The sequence below is a fragment of the Ramularia collo-cygni genome, assembly GCF_900074925.1.
Source record: "Ramularia collo-cygni strain URUG2 genome assembly, contig: RCC_scaffold27, whole genome shotgun sequence".
NCBI lineage: Eukaryota > Fungi > Ascomycota > Dothideomycetes > Mycosphaerellales > Mycosphaerellaceae > Ramularia > Ramularia collo-cygni.
The window spans coordinates 174,895-197,104 of NW_019716281.1; the positions used below are offsets into that span (position 1 = coordinate 174,895).

Sequence of the window (22,210 nt, forward strand, 5' to 3'; positions counted from 1 at the left end):
TAGTTCACAGGATGGTCTTCGCCGACTGCTCCACTCGAGCTTAAGCAAGCTACTGCTGCAGGAAGAACGGGTCCCCAATGCCGACCTTCCGCATGCTGTGTGTGGCAAGTGTGGCAACCCCTGCACATTTGCATTTCCTGTGGTGTGCCTCGCGATATGCGATTCGAGTCCACGGAACGGATTCTTCATCAATTTGTCATTCGGATAGGATATCTACATGGTTGGGAAAGACAGGCTACTCCTCCCACCTACCGGAAGAGGCGTAGGACTGTTGATGTGGATCGATATAACATCACGGCTCAATTCTCTAGACTGTTGCTTAAATTCTCTATGCCTTAGTGGCACTCATACCTTCACATCAATCTTGGTGAAATTGTCCTCCTCGGTAGGATCGTGAAGCGCATTTCGGATTCATCTCCTGTGTTCTGATCAATCGCTCAAACACTGATGAGTACGCACAATTTAAACGTAACATGGCTTGCCAGCGGCCAAATGTTTCTGTTCGTGCAGGTACGGATGCTTATAGACTGTTTAGTGATTGGCTGCCTGCAACATCAACCCGGGTGGCTTCTGGTGCATCCTATGTAGCGCATTGCGAACCCTATCGTAGTCGTTCAGATTTCAGTAGATGCTATGCTCCCGTTTGTCCCTGCATGTTGGGTGGTAGGAGAACTTTAGCAATCGATTGGGTTCTCTGGAATGATCCTAGCTGTGAATGTCGGTCCTACATTGCCAGCGCGTTAGCAGAGTTGGCGAAAGACGACAAAGCCGTTGGAATCTCTGGGCTAGAGTGGGCGGAGATCGAATTGACTCGGAGGCAACATATGGCGAGGAAGGCGGCTGCTGAACGTTACCAGCGTACAGAGGACATGTTGAAGCCGAAGCCAACATGGGATATGCTTGGAAAGAGGGAGACAGTCGCATGAGATTACCATCGGGGTCCCTTCATGTATGTCTCTTCATATTTCTCCCCACCATCTGTGTCTGGTCGTTTCCATTGCCAGTTCCGCAGGACATGGCTCCAGAAACTGATCTAGCACATCTTGCCAGCCTGTCCTCGTAATGTTTCCAAGCCAGGCAGAGGTATACTCCCAATAGAAAGGGTACCAGCCAGAAAACTCCCAGTCAATTATACCAACGACTTTGTCACCTCGAACGAGGATGTTGAATGGGTTGAGGTCCGCATGGGTGAAAACCGGGGGTGGCCATGGTGCGTTCTGCATTTCGGCCATCTTTTCGATGTCCAGCCAATCGTCATCCTTCCGGTTGTTTTGAGCCTCTGATGGACGCAGCTCATCCCGAAGCCAGAAGTGGAAATCCTGGATAGTCTTGAATGGACCGAAACGTGGACAGCGCGTTATACGGGAGTCATACAGGCTACCCCCAACGCAACTCTCGACTCCTGTATCCGAAGATGGTTTYAGCGCTCTCAACTCCTGAAGCATAGCTTTCAATTCCGAATAGATCTTTCGACGGGCTACTTCCGGGAGACCTTTCCATGCTGTTGGTATCTCCTCGCCACGTATTCTCTCCATTACGATGTATGCACGGTCTTTGTGCACGAAATAGCAATAGACCTTGGGAACTGGGAGTGATGTGTGTTCAGCAACGAACTTCATAGTCGACGCTTCTGTCAAGCGCACTCGGTGACCTGTTTTGATGATGATGTGTTTTGAAATAGGAGTACATGGGCCGTCGGAGTTGTGAAACCGGCCCAGAGTCTTTAGGGCAACTATGGTCAATATCCGGCGAACGAAAGTGTTGTTGATGGCGAGATTCTCTGTTCCCTGAGCCTTGGAATCGACACTGCGAAGTGATGACATTCTGTCTGTATATAGAATCGACCGCAGGAACGATCTCGAGTGGAGGATTGACAGMGAGAGATTGCTTGGATCCGCCTGCGCCAGTAATATGATCGAGCAAGCGTCCACTACTGAGAAAGAAGATGTCGCGGGTCGCGGTCGTCAAATCTGTGAGTATGGACGTGCAGCAAGTGGAGCGAAGGAGGCTGTTGCACCAGACCGGGATGGACGGTTTGAACTTGCCGTATGACTCAGCAAAGAAAGGGTCCCGTCACTTCCTGGATCGACGAGCGACTAGGTACGGTGCCAGCGTTGTCCATGTGTCTCTCACTGGCATCTGCAATCAAGGCTACTCGGAGTCGTCGCACGACCAGAACAAGTCTATCCATACGCCATTGCGACGAATCTCCCGCTATACGGCAAGATTCAATCTCTGATCGTAGGGTCGCTGAACGGGATACAAGGTTGATACGCCAAATGGCCAAGTAGGGCGATCTCTCCTGTCAAATCGATGAATGTGGAGGTATGAGTAGAACACGCGAGTGTCACTGATTAATTACAGGTCAGGATTCTGTTTCACGTGGCAACTTTGCTTTCCAACTTTGACTCCTCTTGATCTGCCATTCGCTGGACGCACGAGCGCTGTGTTCCGGGACGAGATTAGGGTTAGGGTTGATGTAGTGTTCATTCACTCACAACTCACAGCAGCACATACCACCGCTGGAATGTCGACTCCATCTGTCTGACACGAAAGTATCTCTTCAAATATTCAAAGTCCCTGCTTCACTTAGGCTAAGTGAAGTCGGCTGAGTGTGAAAGTCCAAAAGACCTGCTGTTTTGTGAGCCTATGCTTGAACATACATCTACGAAGCATTCACTAGGTCGCTGATGGCCTCGAAGAYACTGCCTGCTTGTTGCAGGATCTAAATAGAGGGTCTGAGATATCTTTACTACGTGGATCAAGGGAATTTGCTGGAGTGGTGATGGCCGAGAGGGGATCTATCTGCGATTGAAGATAGGTAGTCGATTAGTCTATGTTGCTAGGTAGGTAGGGAATGGACGAACATGGTCGAATGCTCGGTGGATAATCTGGCATCCATCTTTGGTGATGGTGATCCAACATTTCTAGCAATCACCATATTCGATTAATTCTGGATCAAGACTCGGCAGAGCGATTGGCATATTTAAATGAGGACATGAATCTCCTGGAACAAATGCCCAACGATACAGGTATGCCAAAAGATTACTCGATGGAATGCACATCTTTTGATGTTCGATTATCTCTCGAAATACATTTCTTGCGTCGTGTCGCAGGAAACAACAAATGGGGTATTCTGCCGCTTCTCTCAGAAATAACACTCACAACGCACGTCTCCATATCTCTCTCCATATCACTCTCCCGATTGGCCATAGAAAGATCCGCCGAGGAATGAAAACAGCATCATCATCATGATCAACTCCGTAGAACGCCATTTGCCCATATGCACAGTTCACTTCTTCCCGATTGCCATTTACACACACGTTCCGCCCCGTTCGATCTTTTTGACACCCCTTCGTTCTCATTCCCCCTTTCTGTCTGCCTTCCAACCACATCTTGGCTTGTCCGCCGTGCTCAAAAATCAAGTGCAAATGCAGGGGAAACTCAAACTTACCTCTTCAAACTCCTCTCTCCTTCTGCAACTCTTTTCCCTCCTCCTGGACCTGCACCACGTACGTCTTGATCGTTTCATACGCCAGCATCGTCGTCATAGCAGCGGGAATTGCGCGAATCATGTTCGTTCCCATTCCGTTRTAAAACGCCCTCCACCCTTCTTCCTTAAGGATAAGTTTGAACGTGTTGACGATGCCGGTGTATTTCGGTTGAAACACCATGCCATCTGTACTGCCTATCCGTTTCGCCGTGGAGATTGTCTGGCTGTGGTTGGAGTAAGCCAAGTTTTGACTCTCTTCGACCAGTGCATTACGAAGTTGTGTCTGTTGGCGAGTTCGAAGAACTTCATGTGGGTAGGTGGCTGTTGTGGCGAAAAGTTTGGAAATGAATCCCGCGGCCAGGATGCCGAAGGTGCTCGAGGCGGCATCTGACGAGTTAGCGGGAATGGCGGTGGCACCCATTTCCGAGCCGGTGAATTCTCGTTTGAAGTATTCATACAGGGGGAATTGAATGGCAACGTGAGAGAGACCGAGTAATCCGGGTACAAGGCCGGAGTAAAAGACTCGAAGGCCGCCTTCTCGGTACATTTGTCGAGCAGCATCGAGGGTGCCGGTGTAGTGGTAGGACGATCGATGTGGGTTCTTTGGTCCTTGTTCGGCGGAAGTGGGAGGGTTCATGGACATGAGACGGGTTTTGATGACCCAGATGGGACTGGTAGCAATATTTCCGCAGAACCCGGCGGTGACGGATGCGTAGAGGCGCGCGAACCATTTGTCTCGTTCTTGCTCGCCGTATCCGTGATTATAGAGAAATTGACGGGTAGTGTCGTATACCGGCATGTAAATGGCCCAGGTGGGAATGTAGCCGAGCACCATGGGCTTGACGCCGCGATAGAAGCCGGAGAGGCCTTCGGATCGGTAGATGACCTTGGCCGTGCCCACCAATCCCTTGTAGAGCTGTGGAGGGCGCATGGGCTTGGGAATGTCATTGTATGCCTGCGTCTGATTTTGGAGCTTCGTCTTGATTACATCCAACGGGCAGGTCGCGACACCGCTGATGATGCCGGCAGCTGCTCCGGACAGGGAATTGATGCCCGGGGCAGTGAGGTGGTTGGCGGTCCATATTGAAAAGGCGGGAAAATGTTGGCTGATTATGGATTTATCGGCGGTAGTGGTGGTGGTAATAGGTGGGGATGGGGTTGACAAAGGCATTGCAGGGCGGCAGCGCAGATGTTCTGCGTGCGCGGAGGCGGGACTATCGTGTCATGCTCGACGGTGAGGATGTGGGATTATCGCGAGTGAGGTAGGTAGAGTCGGGGTTGAAGGGCGAGTGAAAGGTCCTTTATCGCGTGCTCATGTCGGTCCTTGTCGAGGGAAATCTGCTGAAGATCCGTCCCAAGCTTCTACTGCTGAGTACCTTACCGATGTCGTCCACCAGGCCCCGCTTATCCGTGAAGCTTGGTGACATTCTAAACGCCGATGCCGAAGCGGCACCACCCACCAATCAGCGTCGAGAGGTAATCCTCCATTCGCCTTTCTGTAAGTAAGAGTGCAGGACGTAACGACCAGAGAGCTTTGAAGGAGCGCACCGGACAGACTACCTCCACAACACACACACTTCCGCCAACATGTCGACGCCRTCACTCGCCCCATTTATCATGAAGCGGCYATGGCTGCAGAAGTGGATGCAGCCCCTGTCCCGCTGGTACCTCGACAGCGCGGGATACCGCAAGTTGGGATTGAGGTATGTGGCCGGAGAGGAGAGATGAGGAGGAGGCATTGGGATACGACGTCGCGCGAGGAGATTGACAGCCACATACTGACACCATCCTCTCCGCAGAGCCGATGACCTGATTGCAGAGGAGAGCCCCGAAGTGCAGCTCGCCCTCAAGCGTTTGTCGCCCAAGGAAGCATATGACCGCGTCTTCCGCATGCGACGGGCCGTTCAGGTGGGTTCAATTGAGAGTGGTGGTGGAAGGGATGCGGACTGACAGCGAGATAGTGCTCGATTGCGCATCAATTGCTACCAAAGCACGAGTGGACCAAGCCTGATGATGTACGACACACAAACATTCCTACATGTAGCCAACACCGGCATACTGATAACCCGTCTCTAGGACTACCCATACCTCTCGCCTATCATCCGCGCCATTGAGACGGAGCAAGCGGAGCGCGCCGACCTTGAGAGCATGCAAATCACCAAGCCCAAGTCCAAGAAATAGACGATGAAAACCAGAAAAAAGAGTTGATAGGGGCGGGGAGTTTTTATGATGAGTCGGGCGAGACGAGCAAGACACACGACATGTATATATTGCCGCGGGCCACGGAGATCAGTGGCATAGATGYCGACAATTCTCGAGTGTACCATTACAACCCCAGCCCTACCCTCACCTCCCCTTCCCCCGGTAGGTTCACACACACTCCCACACACAGACATGGATATACCCGGCGTCGCAGGTGCTAGGCACTTGCCTGAGCTCTCTCCATCATATGGGATTGCTTAGAACGGAGCGTCGGTAGATTAATTTATGGACCGGCTCTCTCGGGAGTCTGGTCTTCTGGGAATAGAAGGCGTGCTCTCCATGGGTTGCTTCAATGCGGCGAGGGAGAGTGGGCAAGAGAACCTCTCGGACAATTCTGTAACACACTAACTTATCTGGAGGGCATAGAGTTGTTGATATGTGGCGAAAGGGTTGGAATGGTGGATGTCGACCACTTGGTCAGTAAATGCGATGAATGCATGCCATTCTTATATAAAGTTTCCTTGGAAAGCACTCATTTGCATCTGCAATTGGAGCACTCGTTTATAATTCATTGATATTCCGTCTCGGGTCATGTGAGAGCGCGCCTCGGGTTCGCGTTCTCATGACGCTCCTCGCAAGCCAAGGTACCTAGTACTTGGTTACCTAACTTAGGTAATCTCCTCCATCTCCAACACCACTTCATCCCATGCATTCCATGTATGCCGACAGAGGTAAATGAAGTCGGCCATGTCTCTTCGTCGCTCCGCCCGCGTCCGATCCATTGCTTCGGCAGCAGTCGCGCAAGAAGATGGGCAGCATGAGAGCGAGCACATGCCTCCAACCACCACTCCCAATAAACGAAGGAAGATCTCCAAACCCACCGCTGTCCCGCCCATAACTCCCACTCCCTCAGCAATCGCTTTCATGACCAATTCCAGCACCACCAAACCCACTCCCCAACCACCCGCAACCCGCCCCATCAAACTACACTCCACAAATGCCCCACTCCTCACTCCAGGAGGCAGCACACAATTCTACTCAATTCATGAAGATAACACTTCTCCTTCAAAAGCTGTCCCTCATACGCCTCCAACAACGAACAAGACCCTCCTGTCAACAGCCTGCGAACACCTCATCTCCATCGACCCCACCCTTGAACCCATCATAAAGAAACACCACTGCAAACCCTTCAGTCCCGAAGGCCTCGCCGAGAAGATCGACCCTTTCCGCGCTCTCGCGTCGGGGATCATTGCTCAGCAAGTCTCGGGCGCTGCAGCTTCTTCCATCAAAGCCAAGTTTGTGGCACTATTCTCTACAGAGGAGTGTGCGAATGGCTTCCCGACTCCCAAAGCTGTGGTTGGGAAACCGATGCAGGAGTTGAGAAGTGCCGGGTTGAGTCAGAGGAAAGCAGAGTATATCCAGGGTTTGGCGGGAAGGTTTAACGATGGGGAATTGACGGTCAAGGGGTTGTTGGAGGGGAAGGATGAGGATGTTATGAGGGAACTTGTGGCTGTGAGGGGGTTGGGGAGATGGAGTGTGGAGATGTTCATGTGTTTTGGGTTAAAGAGGACAGATGTCTTTAGTACGGGTGAGTCTGTGTCGGATTGTGGTCTTTTCAGGTGTGAAGGTTTGCTGATAGTTGGCATGTTTGCAGGTGATTTGGGCATTCAAAGAGGTATGGCTGCACATGTAGGGAGGGATGTCGGCAAGTTGAAGGGCAAGGGAGGGAAGTGGAAGTATATGAGTGAGAAGGAGATGGAGGAGATTGGGGAGAAATTTAGGCCGTATCGGTATGTTCGCCGAGGAGAGAGAAGAAGATGTTGGAGGGAGAGTGTGATGGGCTTCGCTGACACTGAGTCTAGGTCTTTGTTTATGTGGTACATGTGGAGGGTAGAAGATGTGGATGTTACAGCTGTTCAGGATAACTAGGACCGCAGCCGGGTAGAAGAGTTGGACGTTGCGATACCAGAGAAGAGCAAGGATTGACAGGACTTGCGTGATGAAGGATATGGATTTTATGATGGATGGTACACGAATCACGACGGACTCGGACTCCCTCCAATGATCGAAGACGGGTTGAATTTGGCCTGCGAAGAAGATGATGCTGGCCTCGAATGTTGCTCGCCCGGACGACGCGATGACCGGTTCCCAGGAGCAGAAGCGGAGGCTATGTATTTCCATCGAACCGCCTCATCATATCGTTTGTCCCCCAAACCCTTTGTCCTATTCAATGTTTGCTCACACCCTCATTCCCTCCATCTCCAACCCCTCCCTATTCCTCCTTCTTCTCTCACAGATCCCCTCTATTCCATGCAAATCCTCCCCRCTCCTCATCTCCATGAACTTCTTCCGGAAATTCTGCTCTGCGGTTCGGGTTCTGAGGCCTTTTTTACCGCCTTTTGCTACTTCCAACTCTCGACGGGAGGTGTCGCAGGCTTGTTTGAGGAGAAGAAGGGAGGTGGTGCAGCAGGCTGGGGTGCAGCAGTAAGGGCGCTCGGAGGGCGTTCGTGTTAGGCAGGTGTGAGGGTTGAGTGGAGCCATGTGTTTTCTTTCCTTTTGGGGTGTGGGGTGGTTGGACGGCGGGGAGGAGTTGCGTTGGGGAGAAGATTGAGAGCTTGGGATTTGGGTTGATCTCGTTTGGCGGATGGGTGAGATTTGAGGGGGTTAGCAAAAGAAAGAGATGGGTCTGGGGGTGAAGAGATGCATATTCTATGTATGATGATGGCGATGATGCGAGATCCGCTTCTGGGGAACAAAGGATTGTTTGAAGGAACATAAGGTCAGTTCGAGCATGGGTTCTGCCACGTGGATTTCTTGCCGAATTTCTAGCATGCATTGGGTCGAGGTCCGAGATTCTTTGTTCGTGCGTATAAGCCACGGAGGATGAGTCTTTGGCAGCAAGGACGAGATGGCGGTGACGGGTCCGGCTGGTGTTACGAAGACATCGTTTCGTTACTTGGAGGTTCATGTCGATGTTCATGGTGCTCCCGAGCATGCCGGTTTTAGATTGTACGGCAGCTGGCTCAGCTCCTGTAACAAGTATACGATGGAAGGTACGTGCAATGCCGAACAAWGGACATGCATCCATGCACTGAATACAATGCTAACAGGTCTGCATAACAATGCACATCACCTCTCGGACCCGAGAAACCTCGCGGGCCTCGGGTGAAATACCTTATGAGAGCAAGCTGGTGACTCTTTGTCGCCTCCACCTCCACAGCTTCCTCCACACAGGAACAACAGGTGAGATCCTCTCTACCCTCTTGGCGGACAAGCTGCCATGGAAGATGATCAGCCGGCTTTGAACGATACGACATGCTTCTGCGAAACACCTCACGCTGGAACTGCACAGAAGTAGGCGTGGGATAGAGATCCCTTCATCTAATAACCGTCCGTTGACAGACCAGTCACCTATATCCCAATCTTTACATGCCTGCTTCCTGACTTCCTGCCCCATCATCACCATCAACATCGTCCCCATTCTCACCCACCACAGTCTCACTGACTCAAGCAATATCTACCACATAGAATGCCTTTCAGCCTCCTGCATGACCTCTGTCGACTCCCGTGACGGCTCGCCCGATCATTTCTCACTGGACCGCAATGTATGCTGGAATTAGGCCGACTGGGCTGGCTAATCATGGTCACAGTGGCAAAGCTGTGTAAGCTTCATATGCCTCTGAGAAATCAAACTATAGACCAAGACCAAGGCTAGAGTGCTATCAGCCTCTGGTGGAGATAATTTTTGGTACCCTGCTCATATAGAGCTGTTGTGAACTCTTTCAAGGATGAGACAAACAGGTGTATGACATGATGGTCCCCATGGTCACACCTCCCAACAGAGCGGTTCGTCTTTAGAGAGCCAGCATGACTGCATGGTGATCCTGGGAAGATGATCTCTCCGGAGAGTTGCACCATCCATGGCTCTGGCGAGGAGAATTTCGTCTACAGTACCAACAGCGGCCTGCCATCGGACTCACGCGACAATCCACGGAAATCTATCAGTCTGGCACAAACATTGTAGACGCAGAGCGCCTCGCTCAAAGCGCCGAGACATACTGGTCCCCATGTCAAAAACAAGCAGTAAGGCAAGTACCATGTCGAACTATCAAGACGATGGATGGTGTATATCAGCTCTTTTCAGGCCATGTAGAAGGCTGTGGTAACTGCTGCACCCGCTCCCAATTCCTGTTCTAAGATATATACTGTTGATAGCGGATTGCAGTCTGCACCCTTGGCTATATGTCATATCTCATAGTCCTGTTTCCTTCCTCACTAACAGTCTCTCAAAAGGAGGCTTTGATCACATGTATCTGAGCTCGACCGCTGATGACGCAGATTCGTTCACTCACCGGCGCTACCCGCGAGGCTTTCCTATTAGCGTACCTCGAGGACCCTGTGCATCTAAGTGACTTCATCTTGCTATTTCAGAACCGGACAACGCTCGCATCCCAACAACTGGAACGCATTCGAGAGACAGGCACTTCGCTCGAGTCTACATATCGCCACCTTTGCGACTACCTCGATACTGACAGCTGTCGGGTAATTTCCTTCCATATCTTATGCGTCCTTCCTCGATTGACATCTTCAAGGGAATATTGGTAGCATCCTCTACCGCTAACCGACTCACGGACAATCAGTACCCAACTCCACTAAAACTACGCACCTGTTACACAACCCGGTGAGTGTAGTTCGTCAATGCCCGCGCACATTATTTGGACTGACTCAAGTTTGTAGCCACTGCATTCATTGCGCACTAGCTCTGATCACCGCGCATATCTGAAGTCTTCTCCGAGCCGCTCCTCGGAAAGTCAACCATATCACAGCAGCGTTTCTCGCCCTAGTTGATCCATCTCAAGCGCCTGTTGTACCGCATCTACACCCGTCTTCGCAGATATGGTTCAATACAAGACCTATCCACCCCCACACACCGTCTGGTACAACAGATACAATACGCATAAGTTGACTCCATTCGAAAGCAGTCACGAGGGACGAGTCTTCAACTCGACGARGTACTGGCAATTGGTGGATAGGAGCTCCTCCTCCAAGCAAGATCTCCAAGCAGAGCTGCTCAATCGAGGTATTTCTACAGACAACCTGCGGGCCGCCTCCCGAAGCAATGATCGGCTTGTGCAGCTGGTTTCTCGTGCTGAGCGTGGCCTACTGACGTATACTGGGACCCCGCCGGTGGAGCTACGCCGCTATATCGTCGATCGCAAGATCGCCTTAGGTCGTGATGTCAGTCGCTGGGGCAGGTTGAAGATGATTGCGCTTCTTGAGAAAGCCGATGAAGATCCTTCTTTCCCACGATTCGAGGTAAGTCGCCTCGTACGTGCAGGTCGCTATGTCTGTGCTAATCTTGATTCTTGCTTAGGAACTGCCTCCAGAGCTTCGGTCGATGATCTACTCATTCCACCTACAGGAGCTCGAAACTCACAGCGCAGAACTTCCAGTCACTCCTCCCGTGACCCGAGTGTCTCGATTGCTCCGCAAGGAAAGCCTACCCCTGTTCTACAACATCTGCAACATTTCGCTTCAGAAGAGCATGTTTTTCGGATCAATCAAACCCTTTACTCCTTCCGCCCAGCGACACCTGGCACGGTTCAGGAACTTTAAGGCCTGTTTCTACACCGCCTGTAACAACGGAGACAACGATCCTGAGACATCTTTCACCACATTCCTAGAGCTCAGTATATCACGCGGCATCATCAAGTGCAGGATAGCTTGCTACGATCCTCTCCTTTTTGATATCTTTTACCGAACATGGAACCAGATCCAAGTCTCCACCTATGTCCCCGTGGAAAACTTTGGCGTGGAGCTCGTCGCTCGCCATGCAGCAAGGATGCACTCTATTGAAAGTGCAGAGTCACAGGATTACGGATTGAACTTGCAGGAAAAGGACTTTCAGACTCTGCGACTCCTGTTTCGTGATGTGTGATGCGAGAAGAGCATTCATCATGAAGCTTGGATGGACCGAAGCCTATTCCGTGGGACATGTGTTTTTACGGCTTTTGAAATAGAGTACGAAGGGGATGGGTGCGAATTTGATCTCTGCAAGCGTTAATCACCATTGTCCATTGAGTCCTAGGCGAACGCTACAAGGTGTGTTGAACTGTATAGACAGACTATGGCCCATGGTGGATGGTCTGATATGTTAGAACGGGCGTCCTCGTATCGAGTTGTATATCACTCCATCCGAGCTCGTTTGAAATAAATAACACGAGCTCATCCCAGACCAAGCCAATAGTAGATCAATCAGTAGAACTTCTTCATTGGACCGCTGGATCGTTGCTCCATGAGCCAAACCAGGAGCTGAACTTCGGCATGCTTTGAAGGATGACAAACGATGCACAGACTAAAGCCTTGAAGTCCTTCTATACAGTACCTGACCAGAACCGAGGCCTCCTCCATCGATCTGGGTGAGTCGTGCCCCGGTAGAGCTGTGCCGAGCTCTTCTGCAGGGTGACGAGGAACCGGAATTATAGCAATAACACCGGATTTAATGTCTATCAGCGCTTTGAGGCTCATCGCATTTTTTATTCTGGGCTGTAGATTCGCAGGCAATCGCAGTCAGAACGACACAGTCTCGTAGATAGCGGTCTCAATCGATATTATGATCATATAAAACCATTTCAAAGCGCAAAGAACATACTCTTCGCTGCACTCGCAGAAAGTGAGCACCAGAAGTGTCCGCAACATCATTCCTTCGAAGTTATCATCAACACGTGAGGTCATGTGCTGCTCCTTGGAAGATGGGCGATTCTTTGAATTTTGTTACCACCTGGATGAGCTTATTAGTTTATTGCCGTTTTGGCATCTTCATGTCTGCTGGGCCGTACGCGATTTGCGGGCTGCGTCAAATGTATCGACTACTGGCGATTGAATCTCTTCATTTACCGCAACTGCATGGCAAGCAACGGTATTAGACAGCTCAGGTCTTGGTATTGATGTAGAGTGTTCACGAAATTATTCCTCTCTTGCAGTCGTGTCAAACCGTGTCGCACTGGCTCGTGACTCACGAGTCGTCCCAGTAGTCGCAGCGAGAGTTGAATCAACTAATTACTTACGTTAGATTAGGTGACTCATAGCAGTTTGCTCAAAGATATTCAAGACAACCGGTCGCCAGATACAAGATGCTGTAGTAGATGCCCGACGTCACAAAGCATCTTAATTATTCACTTGTGGATCTATTTCGGCTAGCGTCAAAATAAGCTCAAGGGTCCAGCATGACCTCGACTTTCGCCGACAACTTTTCCACCTTGAAACCCCAAGCCCTGAAAGCCCCAGACACAAACGCTTCATTTCAATCTGATCTTGCCATCGGCACCGCAAAGATGGTACAACACGGCGCTTACACCTACGACTTCAAAGGTCGCGCTAAATTCCTCGACCCCTCGGTCGACTACTGGAAGCTCAAAAACTACGCCGACCTAGACAAAGTCACGGAAAGCACCCACGATCTGTATACGAAGTTCCTCAGAAAGCGTCTCAGGAACCCTACCAAGCTCTACAGCAAGCGTGCGCCTCTTCGCCTAAGGCAACTAGCTGTGCGCTCGGAGCGCGGTCTCCTAATCTACGACCCGTTTTCGGAGGATGAGCTGCGCGCCTTCGTGGCGTCCYGACATCTCGATCCAGTTACGAAACGCACCAAGGGATGCTCGGAAAAGACAGAGCTCATCGCGCGGCTTGAGAAGGCTGATGAGGATGTGACATTTCGACTTGGGGATCTCCCAGCGGAGTTGCGCGCGGCTGTGTACGAGTTTCACATACAGAGCCTTGACCGCGAAGAGGTTGCCCAGACCCAACCACCCATTACAAAAGTCTCGAGACTTGTCCGCCAAGAGACCTTGCCAATCTTCTACAACACCTTCCCGCGCCACCTCTACATCAGTTTTTTCTGTAATCCAAACGCGATGCGAACTATTGGATGGCCTGGCTCGATTAACGATCCCACCGACCTCTCAGCCAACATTGCAGCAGCGGCACTCTTCTCAACCAAGAGGCTCCAAATTCATGTGTATGTGAACTATCCTCACTGGGCCCCGCCTTTGGATGATTTGCCATATATCATCGACGTGGAATTTTCAGTCTCCAACGGGGGAGTTCTGTGTGCTATGCCTTCGCTGGATCGTAAGCGCTCCAGGCACAGCCGTGCGTGGTCGGCCTTGACACCAGCTGAGAAGCTCCGACAGAACGCTCCGAGCAAGGTCGATGAGGCTTTGCGAATGTGGCATCGCGACTTGGTTCTGCGACGCCTTTCTTATGCCGAGAAGTTGGTGGCCGCCGGCGAGGAGTCGTCTTTGGATGGGCCTTCAATGGGATTGATGATCAATGGGGACGATTTGGAGAAACTGAAGTCAATCTACTAGTGCTTGGACCGAATCAGATCGAGTGGTGTGGGCTTTACTCTGAGTGTAAGACTCAACTCTGGGGGAGTTCATGGGGGTTTTCTGCGGAGGAGGAATTATCCAGGATACAACGTAGCAGCACTAAGTCGAGCGACGATTGTTGCGGAGCTGGTTTCGGATTGCACTGGAATTCATGCTGGAGTTTGTTTCAAGGGAGGCAGCTTACATAAAGGCAAACATGAAGGCAAACCCACTATAGCAGATTGTTTATTAGCCTGCCACATCGAATTCGACATCTAAATTGTTCGACTCTAATCGCTTRTTCCCAACATGATGTTCCAGATATGCCTACATCGGAATTGAATCGCGATTCAGTGAGGATATGAGTAAGCTACCATAAGCTCGTTACCGGCGTGCTTAGCGAGACCTCCTTAGCTACGACAAAACATCCGTTCGAGGTTTACGCATTTTTAGCCGTTCAATTACTTTTAACAATAAAGTATGTGACCTTGACATCTTTTGAATCCCGTACTCGCATCCCGTCGAGTGGTGAGACCGATATTGGAGTTCCTCGATCCGCGCGCGACATTGTTGCGATTTGCGTACGGAAGCCTGACGCTAGCGTCAAATTGGGTGAGTGAATGTGTAGCGGCCCGCGAGCACGCGGACACGTCATTGCCATGTCAGAATCAACAACCCAATTTAGCGACGCGCCCGACACCTCGACCTCATCGCTCTTTCCATCATCACCTACACCACTTTAGCGACACACTCGACAACTCGACCTTATCGCTCTTATCATCAGCGCCTACACCACATTCTCAACGCAGCCCTTCAAACGTCCGCCAACATGGTGCACATCCAGAGCGAAGGCTTCTACGACGCTGCACGTAGAGCCGAATTTAAATCCCGCTCCAACGACGCGCGCGAATACTGGATGCTCCAAAATGAGTCTAACGGCTTACTCGGTCCAAAGAGACGTCGCCTCGACGAACGCAATGCCAAATACAACGTATCCGCATCCCGCTCTCAGCTAGAGAAACTTTGCCTACGCGCAGAACAAGGTCTCTACATCTACGACAAAGTCCCCGTCCTCGAACTCCGGACTTTCATTTCTGCGCGGCAACTATCATGCAAGGTGCCGCTCAAAACGAAGAGAGCCGACCTTGTTGCCATCCTGGAGCGCGCAGATGAGGAACGCACATTCCCGTTCCTGAAACTCCCGCCGGAGCTTCGCGTACAAGTCTTCCAATACCATTTCCGCACTTTGCAGACTAGGAATGGACACCTAGTGACTCTGCCTCCGCTGACTGCAGTTTCCAAACTTGTCCGGAAGGAGAGTATGCCTCTCTTCTATGAGACCTGCACTTTCCATCTCGACATCATCGCTCCGGATGAATGGCTACGTGCAATCAATCAGGCAGAAAATGATCGTTACTTCGCGCCGGCGAATGCTACGAGACTGCGCGGAATTCGGAAATTGCAGGTGGAAGGATCTGTTGGGCCGTATCAAAGCGGGACATTCGTGATCGAGATGGGCGGGGACGGTAAGGTTGCTGAGGTGCGCCATGTGAAGATGGATACATTACAGGTCGGTGCAGCGGCACAGAGTTGGCTCGATCGTGCGGAGGAAGGCCTGAAGGGTTTCCGACAGAGATTGATTAACCGCCGGGAGAACAAGGTGATGGAAGATACGAGTGGTGGTGATCGAGACTCTGATTCACGGGTCGTTGAGTTTGTTGAGGGACCAGTTGCTGGACTGGATTTGCAGAGCTCTGACTTGGCGGTACTCAAGGGGATGTTTCGACCGAGATCTGAGGGGAAGTGAGCAGTACTTGATGGCATGAGGAGTGCTGGGGAGGCTGGGAGGTTGACGATTGCACGATTGAGAGATGAACATGGGAGATGAAGGAGATTGGAGATGACGAAGACGGTTGAGAGGAGGTTTTTTGCAAAGGAGCGACACGGAAGGCGGATGTCTTGACGGTGGAAGGAGAAGATGCTTTTTGATGGGCTGGCTGGGAAGGAGCTTCCACTTGCAATGATAAATTACTTTACCTCCTCTATGGATGACGTCGATGTAACCGTACTTGTGTCACCCTGGTCCAACGGAGATGTTAATCGCTCCAGATAAGGCGGCAATCTCCAAGTTCACCGGTCTTGTCCCCCGACCGCCCGTGTCGGATACCGTCGTCGGCGGCACGTTAGAGACCAAAGAATATCACAGCTCACATCCACTTCTTTGGTTCAATGTGCATTCTCGTATACATATCCATACATTACCCACACATTCTCCCTCTCATCTCACGCTCCCTCCTCATCAAGCATCCCGAAATTCCTTCCGAACTTTGACCCTCACAGGCCTCACACAAGGAGTCACCATTTGCGGCAACGGATATTTCATATCCAACCATCGAGTCTGCAACCACCCACAAACCGTACTCGGGATCAAATACAATAATACCGCCGCTGGTAATTTCGCAGCCACGAAGAAGAAGACTAGACTCACACTCAATCCCAGTTTCTGACCCGTGGAGAGCTTGTCCAGAGGAGACTTTTGGGGTGGGAGGGCCGCGAGAGCTGCTAGTGGGTCGTCGTCTTTGGGTGTCTGATTCTCGTTCTTCTTCGTTTGAATGACGGGCGCCGGGTTGGGGTTTGGACGGGTGAGAACTGTAAGGGCGATTGCTGTGGAAAGGCCAAAGGGGAGAAGGAGAGTGGAGTCTGCGAGGGTGAGGTCTGGGAACCATGCTAGTCCTTCTGTCTTGAGAGACGGGTCCTGGACACCGGCGTAGATGTTCGTGTTGAGAGCGGGAAGTTGATCGGAAGCCATATCCTGCAATGCAGGACTTGTTGATTCCTCGTCCATGAAACTCATGCCTTCTTCCCCTTCCATGACAGGTTGTGCAGGAGTCCCGGCGGATTGCTGTTTCGCAGCATAAGCAGCTTCTAACCTTTCCACCAGAATTTCATCCGGAGTCATGGCTGCTCGTCTCGCCGTCTCGGGATCTACGTGTTGATCGATCGACTTGGCCAAGAAACTCAACAAGCCTTCCCTCGCACCACACTTCACCCTCACAGCCTCCGTCATCGCAATCAACACCCCGAAGTTAACCGGACTTCTCCACCAAGTGAAGGCCGGCGCGCCATACTCCTTGCCTGTCCGATGGGAACTCCGCACGGCCATGAAGCCTCTCATGATTTTCATGCGGATAGCCATGATAGCCATTTCCGGTTCTGAGATGGTGCGGCCATTGGCTGCATCCTGTATTTTTTCATCCGCGGCCCTTTCGCGGTAGGATATGTATTCTGAGCGGAAGCGGGCGGCGGAGAGGGGATGCAGGTTCACGCGGGTTATGGCAGCTTTGCGGGCGGGGAGGGCGGAGATGTGGTAGACTAGGAGGGTGCGGACGAGGATTGCGGAGAGGGGAATTGCAGTGTGCCAGGGGAGGCCTGGAATGGATGGTCAGGATCGAGATGGAAATGGTCGATTGGTCGAAAGACTTACCGGTATGGAGGACATCGAGGAGGAGAGTAGGACAATAGAGCAAAGCATCTGAGAGAGGCGATTTTCGRGCCGCGGAGGCGGAGAAGGATCGTTGTTGTTGTTGGTGTTGTTGATAGAGAGAAGCTCTGAGAGACGGCGGGAGAGCGTAGAGGGAGGGGCGGAGGAGAGGAGGCATTGTCGTGGTCGGCGTGGACAGACGCGATGGAAACATTCATGTGTCAAGAATGTCAAGCTTCCATTGACTTTCGATACGGTGGTCCATATAATTGGGCTAGACATTAAATAGCTGTACAGAAAAGCAGGGCGATTGAACGACGAAAGAGAAGCTGTTCATCTCGTCGATCTGATAATCGTACCAAACAGTCGAGAAGCACTCTTGCCATTCTCATCTACATACCTAGGTACTCATAGTCTTCTCGACGAGGTGATAGCTACGTAGCTATTTGATATCTTCCTGCCGTCCATCTATTTTAAGCCCGCACAAACTCTCGCTTGGCTGGACCCTGGCGTCGATCATTCCTGGTACCTCAGACGGGTATCTTTCACATGAGACCACGTCATGTGGAAGAAAGTCGTTACATGTGATGGATAAACAATGCCCATCACCAGACGAACATGATCTAGCCAGCACTCTACCCCCATCAACCCTCGACATGGATGATATTTAGCGCCTGATCTTCTTCCTCGTCGCCTACATTCCTACCCTGCTCTGCCTTCTCGATCTCCAACCACCAAACGACTCCTCCAACATGCTCTACACCATCCTGGCCATCCTCTTGGGCTCCATCGTCTCCGCCACCCTTTTCGCTTCATTCATCTTCCGCCTCATAGGTCGAACGATTGGCTCTTCAATCCGCAGCAAAACCGCCCACCGCCGCGAAATCCTCCTCGACCGTGCTCTGACGGAGGAAAAGGGCGGGCTTGCATCCMCAGCATCTTCCACCTCCTCCGAGGACTGGGAGCGGATCGAGTCTTCCTCGAAGACTCCTGCATCTACAGAAACATATGATGGAATCATCGGCTTCTTCCACCCTTTCTGCAATGCAGGAGGCGGCGGCGAACGCGTCCTCTTCCAAGCCATCCTCGCGACCCAACAGAAATACCCTCGAGCACTTTGCGTAATCTACACGGGTGACCACGATGCAAGTAAAGAGCAGATTTTGGAGAATGCCAGAAATCGATTCAACATCCACATCAAACCCGCAAGAGTCGTCTTTCTATACCTCACAACACGAGATTGGGTTCTTGCGTCTCGATGGCCGAGATTCACCCTTCTGGGACAGTCACTGGGGAGTTTGATGTTGGGATGGGATGCGTTTACCATGCTGCCTCCAGACATCTTTGTGGATACTATGGGCTATGCGTTTGTGTTGGGACTGAGTCGATGGTTGTTTCCCAAGACACCCACAGGAGCATACGTGCACTACCCGACCATCTCCACGGACATGCTGTCTTCTCTGCAAGATCAAACGACCACTCACGGATTGAATGCTGGTGGAGGCGCTGGTGTTCGAGGGAAGCTCAAGCAAACATACTGGACTCTGTTTGCAAAGTTGTACTCGCAAATCGGAGGAAGTGTGGATGTGGTCATGACAAATAGCACCTGGACTCAGCGTCATATCTCCTCACTGTGGAGCGCGCTGCGAGTCGCGAAAGGAAAGAAGTTCCCAATTACTGTCGTCTACCCTCCATGTGCCGTCAAGGAACTGCAGATGAAGATTCCCCTCGATCGAGAAAACTCCAAGCAGAGAAAGAATGTGCTATACATCGCCCAATTCCGTCCCGAGAAGATGCATGGCCTCATCATCGATTCCTTCCATGCATTCCTGAAAGAACACCACTCTGAGACCAAGATAGAAGACCGACCTAAGTTGATACTCGTGGGGAGTGTCCGAGACGACCACGATGAAAAGCGCGTCTATGCTCTACGTCTCCAAGCTCAAGAAGTCAAAGAAAGTGTCGAATTCGTCGTCAACGCCAAATGGCCACAGATCCTCGACTTCCTCCGAGAATCGAGCGTCGGAGTCAACGGCATGTGGAACGAGCATTTCGGAATCGGAGTTGTCGAGTACCAAGCTGCGGGACTTGTTTCCGTGGTGAATGATAGTGGAGGTCCGAAGGAAGATATCGTGGTGGAGATTGATGGCGGGAAGACGGGATATCACGCTAGTGATAAGGAAGGGTTTGTGAAGGGGTTCGCACAAGCGTTGGGCATGGGAGAGCAGGAAACATTTGGGATGAGGGAGAGGGCTAGGAAGAGCGCGTGGAGATTTTCAGAGGAGGTCTTTGAGGAGAGTTGGGTTGGGGAGGTGGGGAAATTGGTGGGCTTGTGTCAGTGAAGAAAAAGCGTCCCTAGCATTAGGAGAAGTGCGGGTAGGATGTGGTTGGGATGCATGGTCTCTGCATAGCCTGATCTTGTTCGTTTGGATGATTCAATCAACTATCGTTCATGGCTGCCATGTGTTTTGGCGTAATTTGTATACTGTGTGGCGTTCGGCCTGTCTTGGGAAGAGCCGCGGCCATTGCTTGATCTTCCTGACAGCGACAGCAACGTCTCTGTCACAATGATTTACACTTCGCATTCACACGAGACATTATCTTTGACAGCCCTAAATTGGACGCTCTCTTCGATAGTTTCGGGCCTCCAGCTATGCGGCGGCCGGCATCTTTGGATTGGGCGCCTAACCGTTGCCCAGCCACGATCTCGCTCTGACTCCTCTACTTCCCCAAGTTCCCCTTACCCGAAAGGATATACAGAAATGAAGACTCGTAGTATCGTGCCCAGCTGGATCTTTTCACAGGTTCAAGAAGATGTCTGACCTAAGCCTGGCATCAGGTAGTACATACAAAACTTTGACTACAGGCTTCATCCGCGTGCTCCATTTACAGCCAGCAAAGTCTTTGGAAGCGCCTCTCGTTGCCACACTCAAGTCAGTTCATCTCGACCAGGAAGCAAGATATGAGGCATTGTCATACTCCTGGGATGGGGAATCCAACGGCATACCACTCCAAGATGGAAGCATTATTCTCGAAAATGTCACGCATAGTATTAAAGGCAATCTCAGCAATGCATTGCGCCGGCTTCGTCACGAAGATCGGCCACGGATCTTTTGGATAGATGCCATCTGTATCAATCAAGAGAATCTCGCCGAACGATCTGCTCAGGTGGCTATCATGGCACGGATCTTCTCGACTGCACTCCGAGTCATCATGTGGGTCGGTGAGGATTCCGCCGAAGGCGATGGCAAGGCCTTTATCGACTGGTGTCTAAGAGCGACAAGCATACAGAAATCTTCCTGGAGCAAATCATGGAGGAAGACAGTATATTTGATCGCCAATCAGTCATTCTTCTACGACAAGAGCGACTGGGTGCGGTCTCAGTATTACAACGAACCGGTCCTCTCCTGGAGACCTTGCAAGAAGAGAGATCTCGTATTTGAATTCCACTGGAGACGATACTTTCGCCGAAGATGGTGCGTTCAGGAGACTGCTTTTGCGAAACAAGTCTTGTTGAAGTGTGGTTCCCATGAGATATCACTAAGTGGCTTGAGGTCTGCCAATCATTATTTCCATTCGGCCTTGCGATGGGATACTCTTCAGGAGACTTGCTCCGACGTATTGGAACTCATGGCACAGTGTAATACCCTCCAATGCTTCGACGAGCGGGATTACATCTTCGCCCTGGCTAGTTTGCTGAGATCCCAGCCCGGATGTCCTCCAATCACCATCGACTACACACTGTCGTGGACTCAAGTGTACATTAACTTTACCAGCGACTTGATCATGGCTGATAGCCTATGCCAAGTCTGGCGAGTGCTACACATGGCAGCTGGTCAATACCATGCACCCTGGGAGCGCTCCAACGAATTACCTTCTTGGGTTCCCGATTGGAGATATCCACTACTTGATTCTATCGGGTACAAGTCGTTTTCCAAAACTAATCCTCCGGCTACACTCAGCTATGCGACGATGTGTGGTGATGGTACAACGGTGACTCTGCGTCTGGCGTATTTTGGGAAATTGAGTGATGTAGTTGTTCAGGATGACGTGAAGGAAAAGTATCGTTCTGATGATCGACTCTATCGTCCTCATCCCGAGCAAATGGTTGGTCATGTGGGGTATATGTTGGAGTTGAATATGGCGCATTTGGTGCTTCGTGCGTATGGTGAGGAGGCGATGTTGTTTTGTATTGTGGGGCTGTTTATTGGTGATGAGGGAGGGGACACTCCAGCTTTTGTGGAGATGCATGATGTTTTTATTCGCTGATACGCTGGTCTTGAATAAGAGATCTTCCGAGAAAAGAGAGAGAGAGAGAGAGAGAAGGTGAAAGATTGGTTGAAATAAGACCCGTGATTGAACTACTATAGCAGACAGCTTTGGAAGGCTCTGCCATCCTGTTTCCGAATTGGCATGTCAAACTTATCACATGCTATCGCGCTAGTCCGTATTCACTTGACATGATATTTCTTGGCAGCAGCAGCAGCCCTGACTTCATCGTCAACGCGTTCGTCTCATCCACCAGAGCCTTGAGTGTTTCATCAGTCGTTGGTCTACTAACTTGTCCAAATTCAAAATCCCTTGACAATCCAACACAAGACCCTGAACCGTACGTACCTACCTACCTTACCTTTCGTATAGACAAGGTAGGAACACCGCAGCTAC

General features: G+C 51.1%; 11 protein-coding genes; 8 read left to right on the forward strand and 3 right to left on the reverse strand.

Moving 5' to 3' along the window:
- Positions 1-959: 959 nt before the first annotated feature.
- Positions 960-1,823, reverse strand: RCC_11162 (uncharacterized protein; the record flags this gene model as incomplete). The annotated part of the gene is made up of 1 exon (XM_023776385.1): positions 960-1,823. One exon carries the CDS (start codon positions 1,821-1,823, stop codon positions 960-962), a length of 864 nt encoding a protein of 287 aa, XP_023632153.1.
- A 1,635-nt stretch (positions 1,824-3,458) lies between these two features.
- RCC_11163 (related to mitochondrial FAD carrier protein) lies at positions 3,459-4,664 on the reverse strand (the record flags this gene model as incomplete). Its single annotated transcript, XM_023776386.1, has 1 exon — positions 3,459-4,664. One exon carries the CDS (start codon positions 4,662-4,664, stop codon positions 3,459-3,461), a length of 1,206 nt encoding a protein of 401 aa, XP_023632154.1.
- Positions 4,665-5,080: 416 nt separating this feature from the next.
- RCC_11164 (probable ubiquinol--cytochrome-c reductase) lies at positions 5,081-5,674 on the forward strand (the record flags this gene model as incomplete). XM_023776387.1 has 4 exons in its annotated part: positions 5,081-5,196; positions 5,293-5,401; positions 5,455-5,508; positions 5,570-5,674. The coding sequence occupies 4 exons, from the start codon at positions 5,081-5,083 to the stop codon at positions 5,672-5,674; spliced, it is 384 nt and encodes a 127-aa protein (XP_023632155.1).
- Positions 5,675-6,442: 768 nt separating this feature from the next.
- On the forward strand, positions 6,443-7,624 carry RCC_11165 (related to 3-methyladenine DNA glycosidase; the record flags this gene model as incomplete). XM_023776388.1 has 3 exons in its annotated part: positions 6,443-7,283; positions 7,350-7,485; positions 7,558-7,624. The coding sequence occupies 3 exons, from the start codon at positions 6,443-6,445 to the stop codon at positions 7,622-7,624; spliced, it is 1,044 nt and encodes a 347-aa protein (XP_023632156.1).
- Positions 7,625-8,603: 979 nt separating this feature from the next.
- Positions 8,604-8,864, forward strand: RCC_11166 (uncharacterized protein; the record flags this gene model as incomplete). XM_023776389.1 has 2 exons in its annotated part: positions 8,604-8,748; positions 8,806-8,864. 2 exons carry the CDS (start codon positions 8,604-8,606, stop codon positions 8,862-8,864), a joined length of 204 nt encoding a protein of 67 aa, XP_023632157.1.
- Positions 8,865-10,591: 1,727 nt separating this feature from the next.
- Positions 10,592-11,633, forward strand: RCC_11167 (uncharacterized protein; the record flags this gene model as incomplete). XM_023776390.1 has 2 exons in its annotated part: positions 10,592-11,011; positions 11,070-11,633. The coding sequence occupies 2 exons, from the start codon at positions 10,592-10,594 to the stop codon at positions 11,631-11,633; spliced, it is 984 nt and encodes a 327-aa protein (XP_023632158.1).
- Positions 11,634-12,921: 1,288 nt separating this feature from the next.
- Positions 12,922-14,064, forward strand: RCC_11168 (uncharacterized protein; the record flags this gene model as incomplete). Its single annotated transcript, XM_023776391.1, has 1 exon — positions 12,922-14,064. The coding sequence occupies one exon, from the start codon at positions 12,922-12,924 to the stop codon at positions 14,062-14,064; it is 1,143 nt and encodes a 380-aa protein (XP_023632159.1).
- An 829-nt stretch (positions 14,065-14,893) lies between these two features.
- On the forward strand, positions 14,894-15,871 carry RCC_11169 (uncharacterized protein; the record flags this gene model as incomplete). Its single annotated transcript, XM_023776392.1, has 1 exon — positions 14,894-15,871. The coding sequence occupies one exon, from the start codon at positions 14,894-14,896 to the stop codon at positions 15,869-15,871; it is 978 nt and encodes a 325-aa protein (XP_023632160.1).
- Positions 15,872-16,363: 492 nt separating this feature from the next.
- Positions 16,364-17,723, reverse strand: RCC_11170 (uncharacterized protein; the record flags this gene model as incomplete). XM_023776393.1 has 2 exons in its annotated part: positions 16,364-17,493; positions 17,549-17,723. 2 exons carry the CDS (start codon positions 17,721-17,723, stop codon positions 16,364-16,366), a joined length of 1,305 nt encoding a protein of 434 aa, XP_023632161.1.
- A 574-nt stretch (positions 17,724-18,297) lies between these two features.
- RCC_11171 (related to ALG11 protein) lies at positions 18,298-19,887 on the forward strand (the record flags this gene model as incomplete). Its single annotated transcript, XM_023776394.1, has 1 exon — positions 18,298-19,887. The coding sequence occupies one exon, from the start codon at positions 18,298-18,300 to the stop codon at positions 19,885-19,887; it is 1,590 nt and encodes a 529-aa protein (XP_023632162.1).
- Positions 19,888-20,359: 472 nt separating this feature from the next.
- On the forward strand, positions 20,360-21,814 carry RCC_11172 (uncharacterized protein; the record flags this gene model as incomplete). The annotated part of the gene is made up of 1 exon (XM_023776395.1): positions 20,360-21,814. One exon carries the CDS (start codon positions 20,360-20,362, stop codon positions 21,812-21,814), a length of 1,455 nt encoding a protein of 484 aa, XP_023632163.1.
- Positions 21,815-22,210: the final 396 nt, after the last annotated feature.